Here is a 17,501-nt window from a genome sequence, read left to right as displayed (position 1 = left end):
CTTTTCCTAGTACCTCGCAATGGAGGTACTAAATTTAACGCACATTAGCAAAAGCACATTAATGAACATGTAGACGCATCCCATTACTCTACAGTGGCTCTCATGCATAGAATCACAACAAGGATGCATATAAACACTGCTTTTTCACAGGGTAACTGAACCTATTTGAGAGCTGTTAGGACCTTCTCTCCACATATAGCTTTTAGAAAGCATCTCTAGTCATCTCAATGAGTACAACAGTCAGCCTGTGTGTGTGTTATATTAATAAGGAAATAGTCTGATGCTATTGGCTGGATGTATATCATACACCCAGTACAGTAGGAGTTTATTTAAATGTCTCCTACTAAAATATGCTGAAACGTTCAGTAAAATAGAATTGTAACAACAATACCTGAGAGAGAAGGGGGAGAACCAACAGGAGTTGAAGGATTTGATGAAAAGCTGTTGTTGGTGTGATCTGGAGAATAGATCTTTAAAAGATGATAAAGAATTAATCTAAAGCCATCACAAACTGATGCAGAAAGAAATATGGAATTCTCATGTATTTAGTCCATTTAAATGAAAGGACAGGTTAAAAAAACCTATTATTTTAAAAATAAATATTTTTATAGACAAAACTGTGTTAGATGTAGGAAGCCAGACAACAGATTCCTCTTAACTGAAACATCTTGATGGAAATACAAACTTGCCAATTAAGTGATGGTTTGATTATTCCAGGCTCTTTAGAGAGAAACTTTGGTGGATGTGTACATTTTTATTTCACAGAATGCTTTAAGAATAAGCATCACAGTACCGAGTCTTAAAGCACTTCTGGAAACTGCATTCTGGTAAGATCAAATCCTTTAACAGCCAAATCAGAGCAAAGGGAACAGAGGACTGCACAGTGAGTAATTTGTAACAGCAAACACCAAACACTTGTCAGTTATTATGATGAGCCAAGACTAGGTGTGTGCTACTGAAATGAGCAAGGTGTGCCATTTAACAGCTGCTTAAAGTCACTGATATGCAGTGCACTGACTTTGCATCCTCGTGTTTGCCTCTATTAATCATGCATGCCAGTTATCAGGGCACCACTTAAAAGTGTACTGTACTGTATCAATTACCTCAGGCAAACAATATTCTTATTTTTTTGTCTTTTTTATGAAGCATCAGTAGTATATGTATAAAATTAACTCTCATGAGAACTCAATGGAACCCACTCTGCCCAGAAAATAACTATAGTGGTCCTTATTAGAAAGCCAGCATATTCTCAGCATATTCAGCTGCTGCTGCATCCTGATATCTGAGGGACAGCAACATTTCCCGGTACTTAGAAAATGATATACCACAGTGACCACTGGGAGATAATAGCTGATTAATGCTGGCTTTTAATAGCAACCATCACTGTATGAATAGGTGGAACTAGTGTGGAAAACATATCTGAAGGCAAAATAAAAATCAAGATGAATCTTGTTTGCTGATCAGTTGATAATCCTGCCACTGATTTCTGTGAACCCCCCCTGCTCTCTTTGCTAAGTAAAGTGTGTGGAATATTGAAGGATAATGACTCGTAGTCACTAAGTGATCATGAGCAATATATGCTTTCTAGTCATTTAATTTGTGTTATGTTATAAAATTAACTCTAAAACTTTTTAACACAATTTCACATTGATCTTTAAATATTTCAATTGGCAGTAACTCAACATTGATGACCTCTGAGATCAAATCTCTCCTGATTGCTCTTCATCTTCTTGAATTCCAGGCATCCATTTCTGATTAAAGTTCACACTTTGAAAATGGTAAGCGTTATTCCAAAATAAATATTTCCTTACAGAGGCAAGCGCTTTCCCCAGTGCATCACCAGTCTGCGAGCTGCCTGCTGCCCCACTTCCTCTGTTTGCTGAAAAACAAAAGATTTAATGTAAAAATAGACAGTAAGACATCTCAGTTTTCTATTCCTGGTCCACTTACTCATAATTTAATTGCATTTTAATGCTAATTACATCACATTAATCTTTAATTAGCATTAATTTGTTTGCTAAGGTAGGTATCAAACATATTCATGTTCTATTTTTGCAGATAAAATATAAACTTGACATCTTTTTTTTTTTATATACTGCATATTTGATACTACTTGGCCATATGGCTTTATTTTTTTCTAAATGAAGGCTGGCTAATAGTAGAAGATGCTCAGAGATATGAAAGATATGAAGTTCAAATCTAGACAAGCCTATGTAATTTGTAGTCTTTTGTTCAGAAATGACTACTTCTCTTTATCCTCTAATAGTGACTTACACTTGCTACCAATCAAGCTTATAGTATTTGTGTTCTAAGTCATTCTTAATTAATGTTATTATAATACTTTAAAGAGCCTTTCTTCCTCAACTATCTTCCTGTACTTTTGTTACAAGGGTAGTATACACATATTACACACAAAAAACTGTTAGAAGAACATTATTAAGATTGCAAGGTCAAGCACACTGAAATTAAGAAATGCCAGAATTAAGATTGTGTAATTTCATTTAGCTCCCTTGTGCATTATAATTCAGTTTTTAATTACATGATCATACACCGTTTTTTCAACATGACCCCTGCACCTCATTTAGTGAACAGTATGGACAGCACCTAGCTAAGGAACATTTTCTGTTTTATTTTCAGTGTGCAGTGTGTGGCTCTTATTTACTGAACATTGTTCAAGCCCTGCTCTGAAAACAGTATTATTAATTTACATGTGGGTTTTCAGTGGTGTTCATCACTATAATATCTGAGTGCTCCATGAATATTAACCAATTTATTTTTACAACACCCCTGTGAAGTGAGGAGGTGGTGTTATCTCCAATATGCAGATGGAGAACTGAGGCACAGGGAGATTTGGGTCAACATTTTCCACTAATTTGGGGAACCCAATTTGAGACGCGGAGGATTTAAGTCTTCGAAGCACTTAGCATCACATGGCATTTTCTGTGTTTAAAGCACAGTTCTGATCAACTTCAGTTGCATCTGCGGATGTTCAGTACTTCTGCCTCCAGGGTCTCAAATTAGGCACCCAGAAAATGAGGAACACGTGATTAGTGACCACCTGTGAAAAGCTTGGTTTATTACATAGCTATTCTGTAGCTGAAGAAAAATAGAAGCCAGTTACTCTGGGCAGCATTTTACTACTTTAGTTATGAGAGATACCTCTCTTGTCTTGCTATCTCCTGCATTATTCTCTATACAACCTCCAGCCTCTAGGGAAGATATCCTACAGACAAACACCTTCACTACACAAGCTCGACTGATCTCCTGTGCAGTGAAGGAGGCAGGGGCCCTTCAAATATGTGAGTGTTTTCTAGTAGTCACAGACTTCTGCCCACCTGCCCAACAAGGTCCCTTCGTCCTACCAGCTTCACCCCGTCCCTATCTTAGCTCAGTCTTCTTGTCCCAGCCTCATTCACTTCACCAGCCAATCCCAGTTTCCACACTTCACACTTCTCCTCCCAATCCATTTCTGACCTCTTGGCCAGGGAAGTTCTAGTCTCACCAACCACACCGCCATGTCCCTTGCCCATCCATTCAGTTTGCTCCCATTCCTCACCCAACCTGTCTTTGCTAGAATGACTCCCATCATCTCATATCCTTTCCATTTCCTTTTCCTGACTGGTTCTCAGTTGCCAAGTCTTTCTCTCTCTTTAGGTTTTTATAGCCTCAGTGTCCCATATCTCTACCCTTTTGTCTCACTATCTTTGCACAGTCAGTCCCAGTTCTTCCACAACTCAGCGTCTCATCATATGTCTCTTTTTCCACTCATTGCTTTTCCTTTTACCCTACTGATTCTCAATCTTGGTCTTCTTGCCCAGGCAATCTTTGTCTACCCCATCCCCAATTCCTAATTCAGTTTTCCTCAGTACTGCCAGACTCTAGTTTCTGTCATCTTGTCAGGCTTCTTGTCCCAAAGTACTCCCGCCCCCATCTCAATCCACCTGCGAATCTGGCTCTTGTCTCCTCTGAATTCGAATGAAGCAACTTCCTCATTTTCACTGCCTCAAGCTACAAGGGGAATTCATTGAGAAACAACAAAAAAACCCCCAGGCTCTCTGCTATCTACCCAAATTCAGAACCAGATTGGCCTCCAGGAACTCAAAGCTACAATTGCAGGGTAAGTTTTCTTTACCCCCGGGCTAGTATATGTTCCATATGGACAGAATCCTCTGGGAATTTAGCAGCTAGAAGATAAAATGTCTTTACTGAAGATTTAATGACTGCAACTTCTTTAGAGCCTCACAACCTGTTCAAATTTAGAAATTTTTGTGGAGACAGCAAGAGGCACTTTCCTGACAGATCCATCACCCTTCTGCCAAACTTTAAGTTCCTACTCCAAAGCACGGGGCATTGGAGCTTTCCAAAGGAAAATATTGCCTCAGTTTTTCAAGTTGGACAAAACAACATATTTTCCTTAAGTCTCATTCTCAGAAATAGCTAGTCCATTTTGGTTTGGTTTTTTTTTAAACCCCACACCAACAGAAACTTCAGCCTGAGGCGTATACCCAGCTTAGAAATTCCAACCCAAATGGTTGAAAACTGGTAAAGATATAAGAATCTGAAAACAGAATCCTATAATGGGAAGTCTCAAACAACCTTAATAATAGGAGGCACTAGCAGCTCCTTCTACAGAAGAATCACTAAATAGCATGAATCTACTGGCATACTCAAAATAAATGGGAAAGGGAAAATAGAGCAGATTAAGACGAGAGCATCAAATAGACTCTTTTTAGTATCTCTTTTAAATAACAAGTGATAACAAACGGCAGGATACCCAATTAACTATTACAAAAGAATGAGTCAATTTTGTTGGGAGCTGACCCAGAATTTGAGGTCAGCCCAAATTTTAGACCACTAAACACTCCTCAGAGTGTTCTCAGACACAAAACACTCATTATATTCAAAGTGGTAAAAACCAAGGCAGACTGTAAGGAAGTACAGAGGGATCTGGCATGATTGAGTGAGGGCAACCAAATGGCAGGTGCAATTCAATGTATGCAAGAGAAAAGTAATGCATCTAGGCTAAAATAATCCCAGCTATACCTATGATGGGCTCTATATTAGCTTTTGCCACACAGGAAAGAGATCTGGGAGCCACTGTGGACAGTTCACTAAAAACATCGGTTCTGTGCTCAGCAGCCATTAAGAAAAACAAAAAAAATGTTAGGAATTATTAAGAAGGGAATTGTGAAAAAAATGAAAAGATCCAAGCACCCACACCTTGAATACTGTGTCCCCCAAAAATCCACACCTTGAATACTGTGCCCCTTGAATACGCCTCAAAAATAGTATAGAAGAACTACAGAAGATATAGAGAAGGGCAACATGAATGATTCGCAGTATGGCATGGTCCCAGATGAGGAGAGACTAAAGAGGCATACCCAGTTTAGAAAAGAGATGCTTGAGGGGAGATATGATAAAGGTTTACAAAATGCTAGATGGTGAAGAGAACATAAGAGATTATTGTTATGTACTATCTCACACAATACAAGAAGTACCGGTCACAAAATTCAGCTAGAACAAAAGGAAATTCTTTTTCACACAGCATGTAATTAATGTGTGCAACTCATTGCCACTAGATGTTGTGGAAGCTGACAGTTTAGCTGATTCAAAAAGGATTTGGTCAAATTCTTGTAGGAAAGGGGCATCGGTAGCCATTGAGCATGGGAGTTAGGGACACAGTCCCTGAATTAGAATTTCTTAGACCTTAAATGCGGAAGCTGCCAATAAGAGAGGAACAGTGGAAACCCCCTGGTCATACCCAGTTCACTCTCCTTTTCCCTCCACTCTCTGCCACTGTGACACAGGATATTGGGCAAAATGGGCCTATGGCCTGAGCCATTCAGATTCTTACGTTCTTATATCCCTTCCACAAATGAGATGAAAAAAGGCAACGAGGTCTTCACATTAGCATTTCAACTGACAGTAAGCAAGATACTGAGAGTGAGATTTATTGTAGCCTACCAAAACCTTTAAATTATTCTACTCTCTTCCACATGAAAGAAAACTAAATTTCAGCTGATCAGTAATTCATTTTCATAGGAATATAGGTGAAAAGGAAAAGTATATGAAACTGTTAAGCTCAGGAGGTTCCACCTCTTGATTATCATGACTGTAAGGAAAGAAGGTTTTATAACCTTACACTGTGGAGTGGAATTTGCCCTAAAACTCCTACACTTCATGAGAAACCCCTCTGCTCCCTCCTCTCCCCCCCCCCCCCCAAACAGGCTCCTTCCTTATGATCATGGGATAACAACTGACCCATCACTAGTACAAGTCTGGATACTTACCTCAGAAGCTCTATCATCTTGCCTGGACCCTAAACTCCCTATCATTAACTCTCATGCACATTTCCCACCAGAAGACTCCCAGATTAGACTGCTGCAAAGAGCAACAGCTTTCCACTACAGCCCTTTTACAGTTTGGAAATGTCTGCAGAAGGACTTTCATAAGCCAGATGATTTAGATACCGCTTCCCTCTGTGTGTGTCCTCTGTGCGATTCTATAGGCTTTAGTTCTACCACCCCTGAATGAGTGGAGACGAAGAAATAAACCTGTACTTGAACATGCATACTAGGATACGCCCTTGGATACAATGGTGAAGTAGCTGGATAGATAAAAGAAGCAATGCATAGTCTAAAGCATTAGGCATTTGCAAAAGTGCATTTTAACCTCTGCAGAACGGAAGATGAACATATATTAAATCCTTTAAAAACCATATAGAGCAATTTGAGCCTCTTTCACCTTACACAGATCTGATTTAAAAGAGAAATTTGCATTCAAGAGTAATACAAAAGAAAAAGAATACTTATAGAAAAGTTAAACAAATTAGCAAGAATTGCAGATATTTGATTCAGAATCCTTGTTTCTTGAGTGAAGTCATCCTATATTTGTCCTCCTAGAACCCACAGCTACAGAAATAATGGTAGTATCAGAAATACCCCTGATAATGACTGTATCATGAATAAACAGGCCATAACCATGACTTCAATGAAGAGAAAAAATGGGGGCAGCCCTTGCTTGTAGACACAAGAGCAATTCACATGCTTTTCATTAACACAAGTTTCACGAGGAAACTGAGGATGGCTCTTTCAGGCCCCTAAGGACAGTAGTGACACAGGACTGAAATTTCCCCACATTTCAAAAGAACATCAGTGCCCAATCTGTGATACCTAAGCTTCTCTACAACATGTAACACCACCCTGCTGGAGACATGCAAATCCTAAAAGACAACACTGGCCCTTTTAGCCCTGCACCTACCTGCCCTGTTATTTGATTCCTCCAGTATATGAACCAGAGAGCTCTGTCTAGTTACCAGGGAACTGCTTCATTAAGAAAGTACTAAACTCAATGTGCAGTAACTACTGCGCATTAATGAAGTTGTAGACACATCCACTGGGTTTTAGTATTTACTGAGTCACAGTGGAGAGTTATTGCACCCATGGACACTAAAAAAGAATTGCAAAGAAACAGAAGATTTGGTGGCAATTAGAGATAGAAGTTGTTAAAGAAGCATAATGCTGCAAATTCCAATTTAAAAGTCTCCACTTGAATAATTTCAGACTGATGTCTAGAAATGTAGACACTTGGGAAGTCGACTATAAAAATCTACAGAACTTGTGCTCCTCTACCAAAAAGCAACCCTAGGTCTTTTTAATTCACTAAAAGATAATAAGCAAAATAGTTTCCTCAAGTTTTCACATAAGAACCAAACTTCAGAGGTCTGTTGTCTAATGCGGCTGTGCAAAGCTTTGGTCGCTGATTCGATTCAGCAGAGATCTGGCCCAATTTGGCAGCCTAATCTCTGAATCTGAATCGAATCAGGAGACCCTTTAATCGCTCTGAATTGGATTGGAACCCTCCAAATCGATTCACAGAGATTTGAAGATTCGGACATAGACACAGCTTTAAATTTTTTTTTACATACCTCAAGGTACTAGGTAGCTTGTGAATGCTGCAATGCTGGGGCAGATGGAGCGTCCCACAGGAGCAGGGGGGCGTCCCAGTGCAATCGGCAATAGACCTGGAAGTGAACCAGAAGCACTTCTGGTCTACTTTTGGGTCCGCCAGGGAGCACACGCCCGCACCCCCCCCCAATCCACTTCCGGATCCACCACCAAGCATGTGGGGGGGCCCCCCTGTGCTCCTGTGGGATGCTCCATCTGCCCCAGCATCGCAGTGTTCATGAGCTGTGCCTGGTACCTCAAGGTATGTAGAAAAAACATTTAAAGCTGTGTCTATGGCTGAATCGCTGATTCTCTGAATCGGCATCGGATCTTCCATTTCAGATTCGGCTGAATCGAATTGGGACAGTGATCCAAATCAATGAATCAAATCACTGTCCCCAATTCGGGCTGAATCCAAATCTGAATCAAATACGGATCCAAATCTGAATCAAATTAGACACCCCTATTGTCTAATTCTATTTGTTGACTACAGGAACTGTTTGTGTAAAGGGAGACAATATTCTTACAGTATAGAAATGAACTCAGTACTTGACAACAAGATTATTACTGGGTGCATCTACACATGCAATTAATGCTATAAAGGCTTACTGCACAGTAAAATACTGCACAGTAGGACTTCCTGGGGAGAACGTCTACATGTGCTCCCTGCTGGGAGCCAATCTGTTCCCAACAGAAGCAGCCTGGTAGAGGGCTGCTCTGGTCCCCTGCAGCAGCCAGGGGGAGATCCAGGCTCTCCTTGAGTGCTAGCCTGGGGGCTAGTCCCCATGAACATGGAGAAAGGAGAACTCTGCTGACTGCAGCAGCAGCCATCTCCTGACTGTGTGTACACTGGGAGGGGTCCTGATGTACAGAGGGTGGGGAGACAGCTGGTGCTGCAGACCTCTCCTGGCCCCCTGTACATGGGAACAAGCCGCATGCGAGACTTCCCCACACAACCCAGGGATGACTGGAAACCCCCACCCAGCCTGGAGCTGGCCAGTAGCTGTCCTTTCTGGGGCAGCTCTCAGGCAGCTCCAGGCTGAACAGGAAAATCCTCATGCAGCCTGGACCGGCTGGGATCTGCCCCAGAAGCAGGACAGTTCTTGGCCAGCGCCGTGCTGTGCAGGGAAGCAGGGAGTTCCATAGCACTGTTCCTGTTTGGGAGCTGGGAGCCGAGCAGCACTGGGACAGGGTGGGCAGAGAGGTACCCTGTCCTGGCACTGCTTGGCTCTCAGCTCCTAGAGGGAAGGAATTCCCAGCCCCTGTGGCCCCCTAGTATTGGGACTGACTGGAAGCAAATTTGCTACCGGTCAGCATCTACACATATGCTACTGCACAGTATCTACTGCAAAGTTAGTTTACTACCTGTATTTACTAGTAGTAACTAACTGTATAGTAGACTAATTTACTGCACAGTAAATTTGTGCATGTGTAGACAGTGATGGTGTACTGCATAGTAAAGCATTGTGTGTAGACACACCTACTGAGACACAACTCAGATAAAACTCCCCTTGGGCCCAGCTGTGTATTGTTTGCTGCTAAGAACAAAGGAATGGCTAGCAAATAAGGTATAGCAAATAGCAGACTTTGGAGGGGACCTGTCTTGGTAAGAAAAAATGCAGTTCCTCCCTCCTTGAAGGTAAGGAGGGCTGGCTGGTTGGCTGGCTGGTGGGTTGATCATGTCATAGTATAGTTTAGAATGGATTACTGTCCAGGGATTGTAGCCAAAACCCCATTAGATGAATGATTATTGAGGGTTCTAGCCTTCTGTCCTTTGATATTTTGACCATTACTATATATTAGTGAATGGGCAGGGCTGACCTAGTTAAAGGGTTTTAAACCCACCGGTTTATCAACTAGTGGGAGCTAGTGAACTGAGACCACATCTACACATGCATTAATGCACTTTTCCTAATGCACATTAAATTTAATACCTCCAATGTGAGGTATTAAATCAATGCAAATGAGGCTGCACTAATGTACACTAGCACAAGCTTTTGTAGGTAATGCTTAATATGCAGTAGCCTATTTTACTATGCATTAGCATAATAGCACAGTTTTTTATGCACTGCTTTACTGTGCAGTAAAATTGGTTACTGCACATTAAAGTGCACGTGTAGATGCACCCAGAGAGAATCAAACAGAAGCTTTGAAAAGAAACTGGAGAAGGTACTCTAGGGAGAGCTTAGATGGACTACAGTAAGCTTCCAAAATAGCTGGGAAATGCTGTATCACTGAAACCAAACCCCACATTGATAGCTTTTCTTTCACCTGTATCATATGGGACATGCTGAGGTAAGGGTCTTGAACCTCAATGCTTACACCCAGATCCTGGTCTTGATTTTTTTGAGCTATCTGTCACTGCCCTGGAAAGCCAAATAGGGAAACTATTTTATGTGAGATACCTACCGATGGAACCTCTGAGGAAATAGTAGCAGGAGGAAGGGGCTAGGCTCAAAGGTGTGTAGGATCATAAGGACTTCATCAATATAATGCACATGGAGATCTGCAAGGATGAAGAAGCTGGATGACTAGAAAGGACTGTAGCAGTGCTAAACAGCACTGGCTGACCTGCAACCCTTGTATCATGATCTGCAGATATGATCTGAAGGGGACAGAGGAATCCATCTGCTAACCTGACTTTACACCACAGAAAGACTGCTTTCCAGGAGCCTAAATGTGAGAAGTTATGGAAGGATTGCTGAGGCTCATCCAAGTCTCTGATTACTATCCTATGTTGCTCATCCATGTGGGTACTAATGATGTTGCTAGGTAGGATCTTGAACAGTTCAGAAAAGAATCTGGGAGTAAAAATAAAGGGTAGGGCCTTCAAGGTTATTCTTTTCAATGCTTCCAGTTAAGGGTAAGGAAGCAGGCTGGGATTGATGCCCTCTGAAGATAAATACATGAGAGGACTTTGATTTCCATGGCCATGAAGATGATGTTCCAAGTACTACGAAACTGAGATTGTGTCCACCTAAAGAAGAGAAAGAGCACTTTTGGTCACAGATCTGTTAACCAGTGGCATGGGAATTACAAACCAGTGACCATGAGAAAATCCTAGAAGTGCAGGAGATATTAGTAATCATAACAGGTTTATGGAGGGAACAAAAGGAAAATAAGGGGGAAGTCTGCTGAACATCCTATATGTCTCTGATCTAATTCAAGCAGTATAAATGATGAACAAGAATAACTGGAAATTTTAGCATGTTATTCAATTTTTGAGTTCAATAGCATCACAAAGACTTAGTGAAATAATTTATGGCTTGAATATTGACATAGAATGGTGCAGTTTGTTCAGGAAGGACATGTAGGGAGGAAAAAGGAAGGTCTTGCCTTGCAAATCAAGGATGTATACACTTGCTCTGAGATCCAGAATGTAATGGGAGATAGACCTGTGAAAAGCCCTTGGAAAAAAATTAAAAGGAAACTGAACAAGGGATATATTACAGTGAATCATGAGATTTTTTGATGGGATCACCAAGCCAGAAAGATGAGGCTTTTTTGAACTACTATGAAAATTCACCAAAACTGTGGACTTGGTAGAATAGGGAATTTTAAGTCTCATTACTAAGAACGAGGGACAAGCTGAGATGGGCTAAGGCCCTGTATGTCCCTAACTTAGTTTAACATGAAAGTAATACATTATATTAGTAGTAAGAGGAAGAGAAGAGAAAGCTTGATCTACAAACAGTGGGAGGAGGAGATGCAGAGAGACAGAGGTAGCAGCTAATAAAAAATGGTGTCAAAAAGTCTGAAGCATTTAAAACCTGTTTTGATCCAGTCTCCCCTAAGTTGTTTAGCTGTGATTAGATAACTAAAACATTAGCAACAAAGAGTAAAAGCTCAGAACAGCATGGGGAAAGGACAAGTTAGAGACTACTTAGAAAAATCTGATGTTTTAAAGTGGACTAGGCCTGATGAACTTCACCTTCAAACACTTAGACAGATAATATCAATATTTATTTTTAAACATTTATTTTGATTTTTATCAATTAAAATTTTCAGAATTGGGTTAAATTAGGGGTTTGGGGCAGACAATTTATTAATGAGAGTATACTGTTAAAACCTTTATAAAATCACATGTCAAAATATAAAAACTAAATATCCACAAATCAATAAAACGTAACAACTGTAGGACCGCAGCCAGCTGAGCATCAGAACTGCTCCCAGCTCCACTCTCCTGTAGCTCCCTCGCCTGCTTTGTCACTTCCTCTTCCTTCATTTCAAGTCCCCTGGGGTTTCTGGGAGTTGCAGTCCAAACTACAGCCAGCATGGTTCTGTTGTCACACATTCGATTAGCCTTCAATTTTCTTACATCCCCTTTCTATAAATGTTGATATTAATGATGGAAATATTGTTGTTGGTCTGTGAGTGTAAGGTGAAATTGACGCTTTTCGAAATTTACTGATAAAAATCGAATCCTGCCAAGCCTAGATACGATTCGATGAGGACTTGTGTTGTAAAGTATTATACTTTGTCATGAATAATAAACTGCACAAACACAAAATGGGGATGAAGGAGTGTAAGCAATTGGATCACGAACCAACATGAGTCAATGTCACACTGTTGCAAAAATAACAATGTATAAATGGAAGTGTTGTATGTAAGGGCCTGGGCACACAACACATTATCATGAGGTAAATAAAGACAGGGATCAACAGCACATCAGCTACTCCATGGGAACTGCTGATGTGCATGCTCTTCCCCGTACTAAATGGAAGCTAACCCCAAAGTAAAAGAGCCCGCATACAGGTGGTTACTGTATAGTGACTGACATGCTATAAAGCCATGCCTTTATTTACTGTGAGGTAAATTTTGTGGGTACTTATGACCTAAGATGCATAAAGTAATCCCTCCATTTCACTCAGCATGACTAGGCGTGAGCTGAGATACTGTGTCCAAATTTGGGTAACCCACTTCATTAAAGATCTCGACCAGCTGGAGAGATTCCAGAGGAGAGCAACAAAACTGATCAAAGCTCTAGAAAATATCATCCCGAGGAATGACTAAAAAAACAAAAATTCAGTTTGTTTAGTCTGAAGAAGACTCAGGCATGATAACAGCTTTCAAATATGTAAGTTTTGAGCAAAGAGGAAGGTTACAAAACTGTTCTCTATGTCCACTGGGGATACAACAAGTGTTAGTACACTTAAATTAAAGCAAGGGACATTTAGGTTAGAGATTAGGAAAAAAAAAACTTTCTCACTATAAGGATAATTAAGCACTGAAAGAAATTATAGAGGGAGATTGTGGAACCTTCTTTGCTGGGGATTTATTAGAACAGGTTAGACTAGGGGTGGCTAACCTGTGATGGGTGCCGTGAGTGGGGGAGGGAACAGGCAGCACAGTGTCAGATAGGGAACATCAAATCAGGCAGGGAGCAAGAAGTAGGAAGCAGAAAGCAGAGATGTGGCTTGGGCAGGGAGCACAGGGCAGGGAGCAGAAAGCTAACCAGCAAACTCGGTGAGGGAAAGGGATGAGAGTGACATTCGAGGAGGGTGCAAGTCTAATCTGTGGCATGCCTGCCAAAAAGAATGATCCCCACTGAGTTAGACAAAGATCTTTTAGGTTTAGTTGATCCTGACTTGGGTTAGGAGAATAGGCTAAATGAACCCTCAAGGTCCCTTCCAATCCCATTTTCTATGATTTTCCAAGATTTCTATAGGTGTGTCTATGCTGTTATATGGGGTCTGACCTGAGGGTTGCCTTCTACCAGCCTGAGCCAAGTAAGCTGTCTATAAGCTTTAAAGCCCACACTACACTTGCAACATGCTGTGTTTCTTGTTTCTTAAATGGAGACAATCTAGGAATGAGGTTTATCCCTCCTTTTGTTCTTGATTCCAGCTACGAGCAAAAAAGACAAGAAGTAGGGTGTACAGAAGGGCTGGAAGTTGGGAATAGAAAGTTGAGACTGCTGGCAGGTTTCTTGTGCTTACAGTCTGCAACACCCATTTGTGTGTAAGGAGTTTGGCTTGACCGAAGACCCTGAAATTTCCAGCATCAGGCTGAACTGCCCTGGAGGATCAAACTACAAAGCAACCACTGTGGATGGTCAGTGGGTTTTGCCTTGAGGATGACTATAAGGTTGACCCTTTAACTCCTTCCATGTACTACATAGCAAACTTTTCTTGTAAGATGTTAAAAGACTAACAGTTTTGAAAGACATTAGGGAAAATGGACAAATAAAGGAACTGAGAGAGAACAGAGATGTAGACAGCAAACTTGACACAGCCAGACTGAGATCTTGGAACTACTTCAGAGAGTTCATTTGTGGTCTGAAGATTAAATGCGATTCATTTTTATGTATAGTTCTGTTTCTTAAATAAACTAGTATTTAGTTTTAGTATTTAGTCTGTGACTGCAGACTTCCACCACACCAATCGCATAAGAGTAAATTTACCTCGCATATAATGAATTTTTGGTATAAAAAGGGTCATTGCATAAGAGTGAATGTGGACATACAGAACCCGCATAAAGTGTGGGAAACCTATATAATTAACAGGGTATGACAGGTCCTAAAAAGGTGCAGCAGGGGCTGCCTAGTATAGTGAGTCCCAACACTTCAGAGGTAAAAGGACCAGTGAATAGAAATTGTCTAGAGGTAGAATGGACATTAAACAGTAGAACAGGACAACAGGAAAAGTCTAGTTAGTGAAAAATCAGGTATCCTATATTCACTCCTTAGTGAATGAAAGTGAAATGGCTTCAGTTTTGCCCCATATATATAAGCCTACTGAAATGCTTTGTACTTTGCAAGAAGGCATTCCATACCTTGTGTATAAAGTTATCCAGCAAACAGCCAGACCGTTAAGCAGAGTGAGGAAGGACTACAGTACTCTATAGCTAGTAAAAAGAGTCCCTACCAGGAACTTAAATTAGAATCTGTGGATGTGTTAATAGAAATGTAAAGTAAAGCCCAAGTCTGAAAAACAGTTTGAAGAATCCAGAGAAAAAAATCATGAATGCTTGGGAGACAATAAAATTCCATAAACACATTCAGACATTGTAGATTGAGGCTGGGTCTTCCCAAACCTCTTTCTTCTTTGAGACCAAGAAGTAGAGGGAGTAGAAGCTCTTTCTCCTAAACTCTGAGAGCTCTTCCTCTATAGATCCAAGCTGTATTAAGGAGTTTACTCCCCATTCCAAAAGTTTCTTAGAAAAGGAATCCCTTAACTTGGGTGGGAAAAAGGAGGGGAGAGTGGTTAAAGAGTAAAATTGGATGGAAAACCCTTGGAACATTACTTTGAAGACCCACTGGTCAACACAGTCTTCATCCTGTTAGGTGGATTTCTGCCAAAACCGTCTTCATTCCTCCAGGTGTTCTTTAGGCAGCCTGCCCATGATAGTGGATAGCCTATCCCAGGGGCCAGAAACATATCCAGCTGTTAGAATGCAATCTGCACCTTCAGTAGTGCCACCTAGTATCCAAGTAGCACCAGCTGCAAAAGTTAAACTAACTGTCTTCAGGATAAGCTGAGCTTAGGACATAAAACCCAGGCCTTTCATTTGGGCTTTTGCTGCTCAATATCTCACACTCTGCAGAAGCTCCTAGCTTTATCCCCAGCCTTGGACCCTTGTGCTGTGGTCCTGTCTTGCACCTGCCTTGGACCCCAGTTCTTTGTTCCCGCTTACCTTCTTGAGTGCTCTGGACTCCCTGGCTCCTGACCTAGCCTGGCCTCAACAGCAGACATAGATATTGCTGTGGACTGGGAACATGACTTGGACCCCACACTTCTTAACACTGCTTACAACCTAATCCTTACGTTGGTCCATGGAGTTACTGGATCTGACACATTGAACTTCTGATCTGACCAGTTCTGGCAGTGCTTCTCCCTGGTGCTTTGCCCATGTTGCAGGGCTGGAGAGTCCTTTTTCTGCACTATACAGAAGAATATTAGTACTTCCCATCTCTCCCTCTGAAGCTGGAGAGGAGTGCTAGATCAATCAAGTGGGTTTAAATAGGTCTTCATTGACAGCCATGCTAATCTTTTTCACTGAAGTTCTATGGAGGATATCTAGCAATGTGGGATGTTTTTCCTCAATTTTTTGGAGTGGTATACTGTCAGGCTTCCTAGGATAAGAGAATGTACCTAAGGGGAAACTGTATGACCTGAACTAGTAAAGGTACCATAACTGTCACTTCTTGAAGGGTGCTCCTTTTGATATATTATCTGAGTAATCCTACGGTGTTACTTCAGCAGAGAGTTGAGACAAGAAGAGAGAACTTTCATATACTCCAGGGAGGATAACAGAAAAACTGATGGGAACTCACTCTCACCTATACTCAGTAAGCTCCGATGGAGTTCAGTGGGTTCAATGGATATATTGAAACTACATCTGTTACACACTGAAGGAAGAGTGGTACCAGGCTAATGGGTAGGTTAGTGAGTACCATAAACACTTTGGGGGCTGCAGTGTCTGGTGCCACAACACCCAGTGCTGAGGAAGGACCACATAACATCAGTAGCACAACTGGGAGGGGGCAAGAGGGGCAGCAGCCCTTTATTGGGAGGGTAAGGGGGAGCATGCAAAATTATCTTCAGCCTCCCAGAATCTCTGAAGGTAGAATGGAAGTTTTGTCTTTGTTTAAGAAATGAAGGGGAAACTTGGATTGTTTTGCTATTCATAGACAGTGATCTTTCCAAACTGTGATGTAGTGACACTGTTGGATAAAATTCATATTCCTCTTAAGCAATGTGACACTTTATCACCCTGCTGAATCTTGAAGCTTAACATTCTTGTAAAAAATAAAGTGTAGTATTATGCGACTGCTCTAATAATAAAATTGCTGTGAAACCAAGGCCTCAAGGGGAAATGCACATTATGTTTCTACAAGAAAAGCTACATATCACAATGCATCATGTCATACAAACATGTCATTAGAAATGAAAATAGCAAGCAGGATTAATACAGGTACCTGATAAATATTCTGAAATAATCATAAGGCCATGCTATATTAAATCTATCTTAATAACTGGTTGTTTAAACACTGTATAGCTTTGGATTTGAAAGCTCTATGACAATTTGGTTTTATTATGTCTTGGTCTTACTATGCGTAAGATTAAGCACTGCTTCTAGTTACAGTTGTGATGTATTCCATTCACAGATTTTTTCTACCTGTTTGTATGCTGTTCACATTTATGGTATTCAAAGTCTTCCTGTGATGCTATTTAGAGTGAATGCAGCTGATCTTAACTTGATAAAGAGTATTCATTACAAGATGTCTATCATAGATATATGGAACATACAACCAAAAAGGGGGTGATTCACACATTACTATTGTGGTTGTTGTCTCAATAATTTTTTAGAGATACTCAAACTTTAAGTGGATATTAAACATCACACAATTCTTAGGATCTGGGTGGTCCAAAAGTTTTAGCGGTAGAACAAGTCCAGCTGATTAAAAAATCAGAACAACTTTCTGGTATATTTTCTGGGCTCCAGTCAAGTACTGAATTTTCAACAAAAATTCTACTTGAAAATTTTCATTTTGGAGAAGTCTACTTCAAAAATACAGGTGGTTAATTCAGAAATTCTCTTTTTAGGATCTGA

At 40.7% G+C, this 17,501-nt stretch overlaps 1 protein-coding gene across 20 annotated transcripts in view; it reads right to left on the bottom strand.

The window, feature by feature from the left end:
- Positions 1-17,501, bottom strand: part of TCF4 (transcription factor 4) — a 351,863-nt gene that overhangs the window by 38,030 nt on the left and 296,332 nt on the right. For 19 of the 20 annotated variants that reach the window (XM_014593968.3, XM_014593970.3, XM_019495923.2 and 16 more), the window contains 2 exons: positions 1,812-1,879; positions 392-470 (listed from right to left, as the gene is read on the bottom strand). In XM_014593968.3, coding sequence (XP_014449454.1) covers positions 392-470; positions 1,812-1,879 — 147 coding nt within the window. The remainder of the gene's footprint in view (positions 1-391; positions 471-1,811; positions 1,880-17,501) is intronic. The other variant, XM_019495919.2, reaches the window with a different exon arrangement.

The sequence above is a fragment of the Alligator mississippiensis genome, chromosome 3 (genome assembly GCF_030867095.1).
Source record: "Alligator mississippiensis isolate rAllMis1 chromosome 3, rAllMis1, whole genome shotgun sequence".
Taxonomy (NCBI): Eukaryota; Metazoa; Chordata; order Crocodylia; family Alligatoridae; genus Alligator; species Alligator mississippiensis.
Note: the sequence above shows the minus strand (reverse complement) of the source record. Positions and strands in the feature narration are given on the sequence as shown.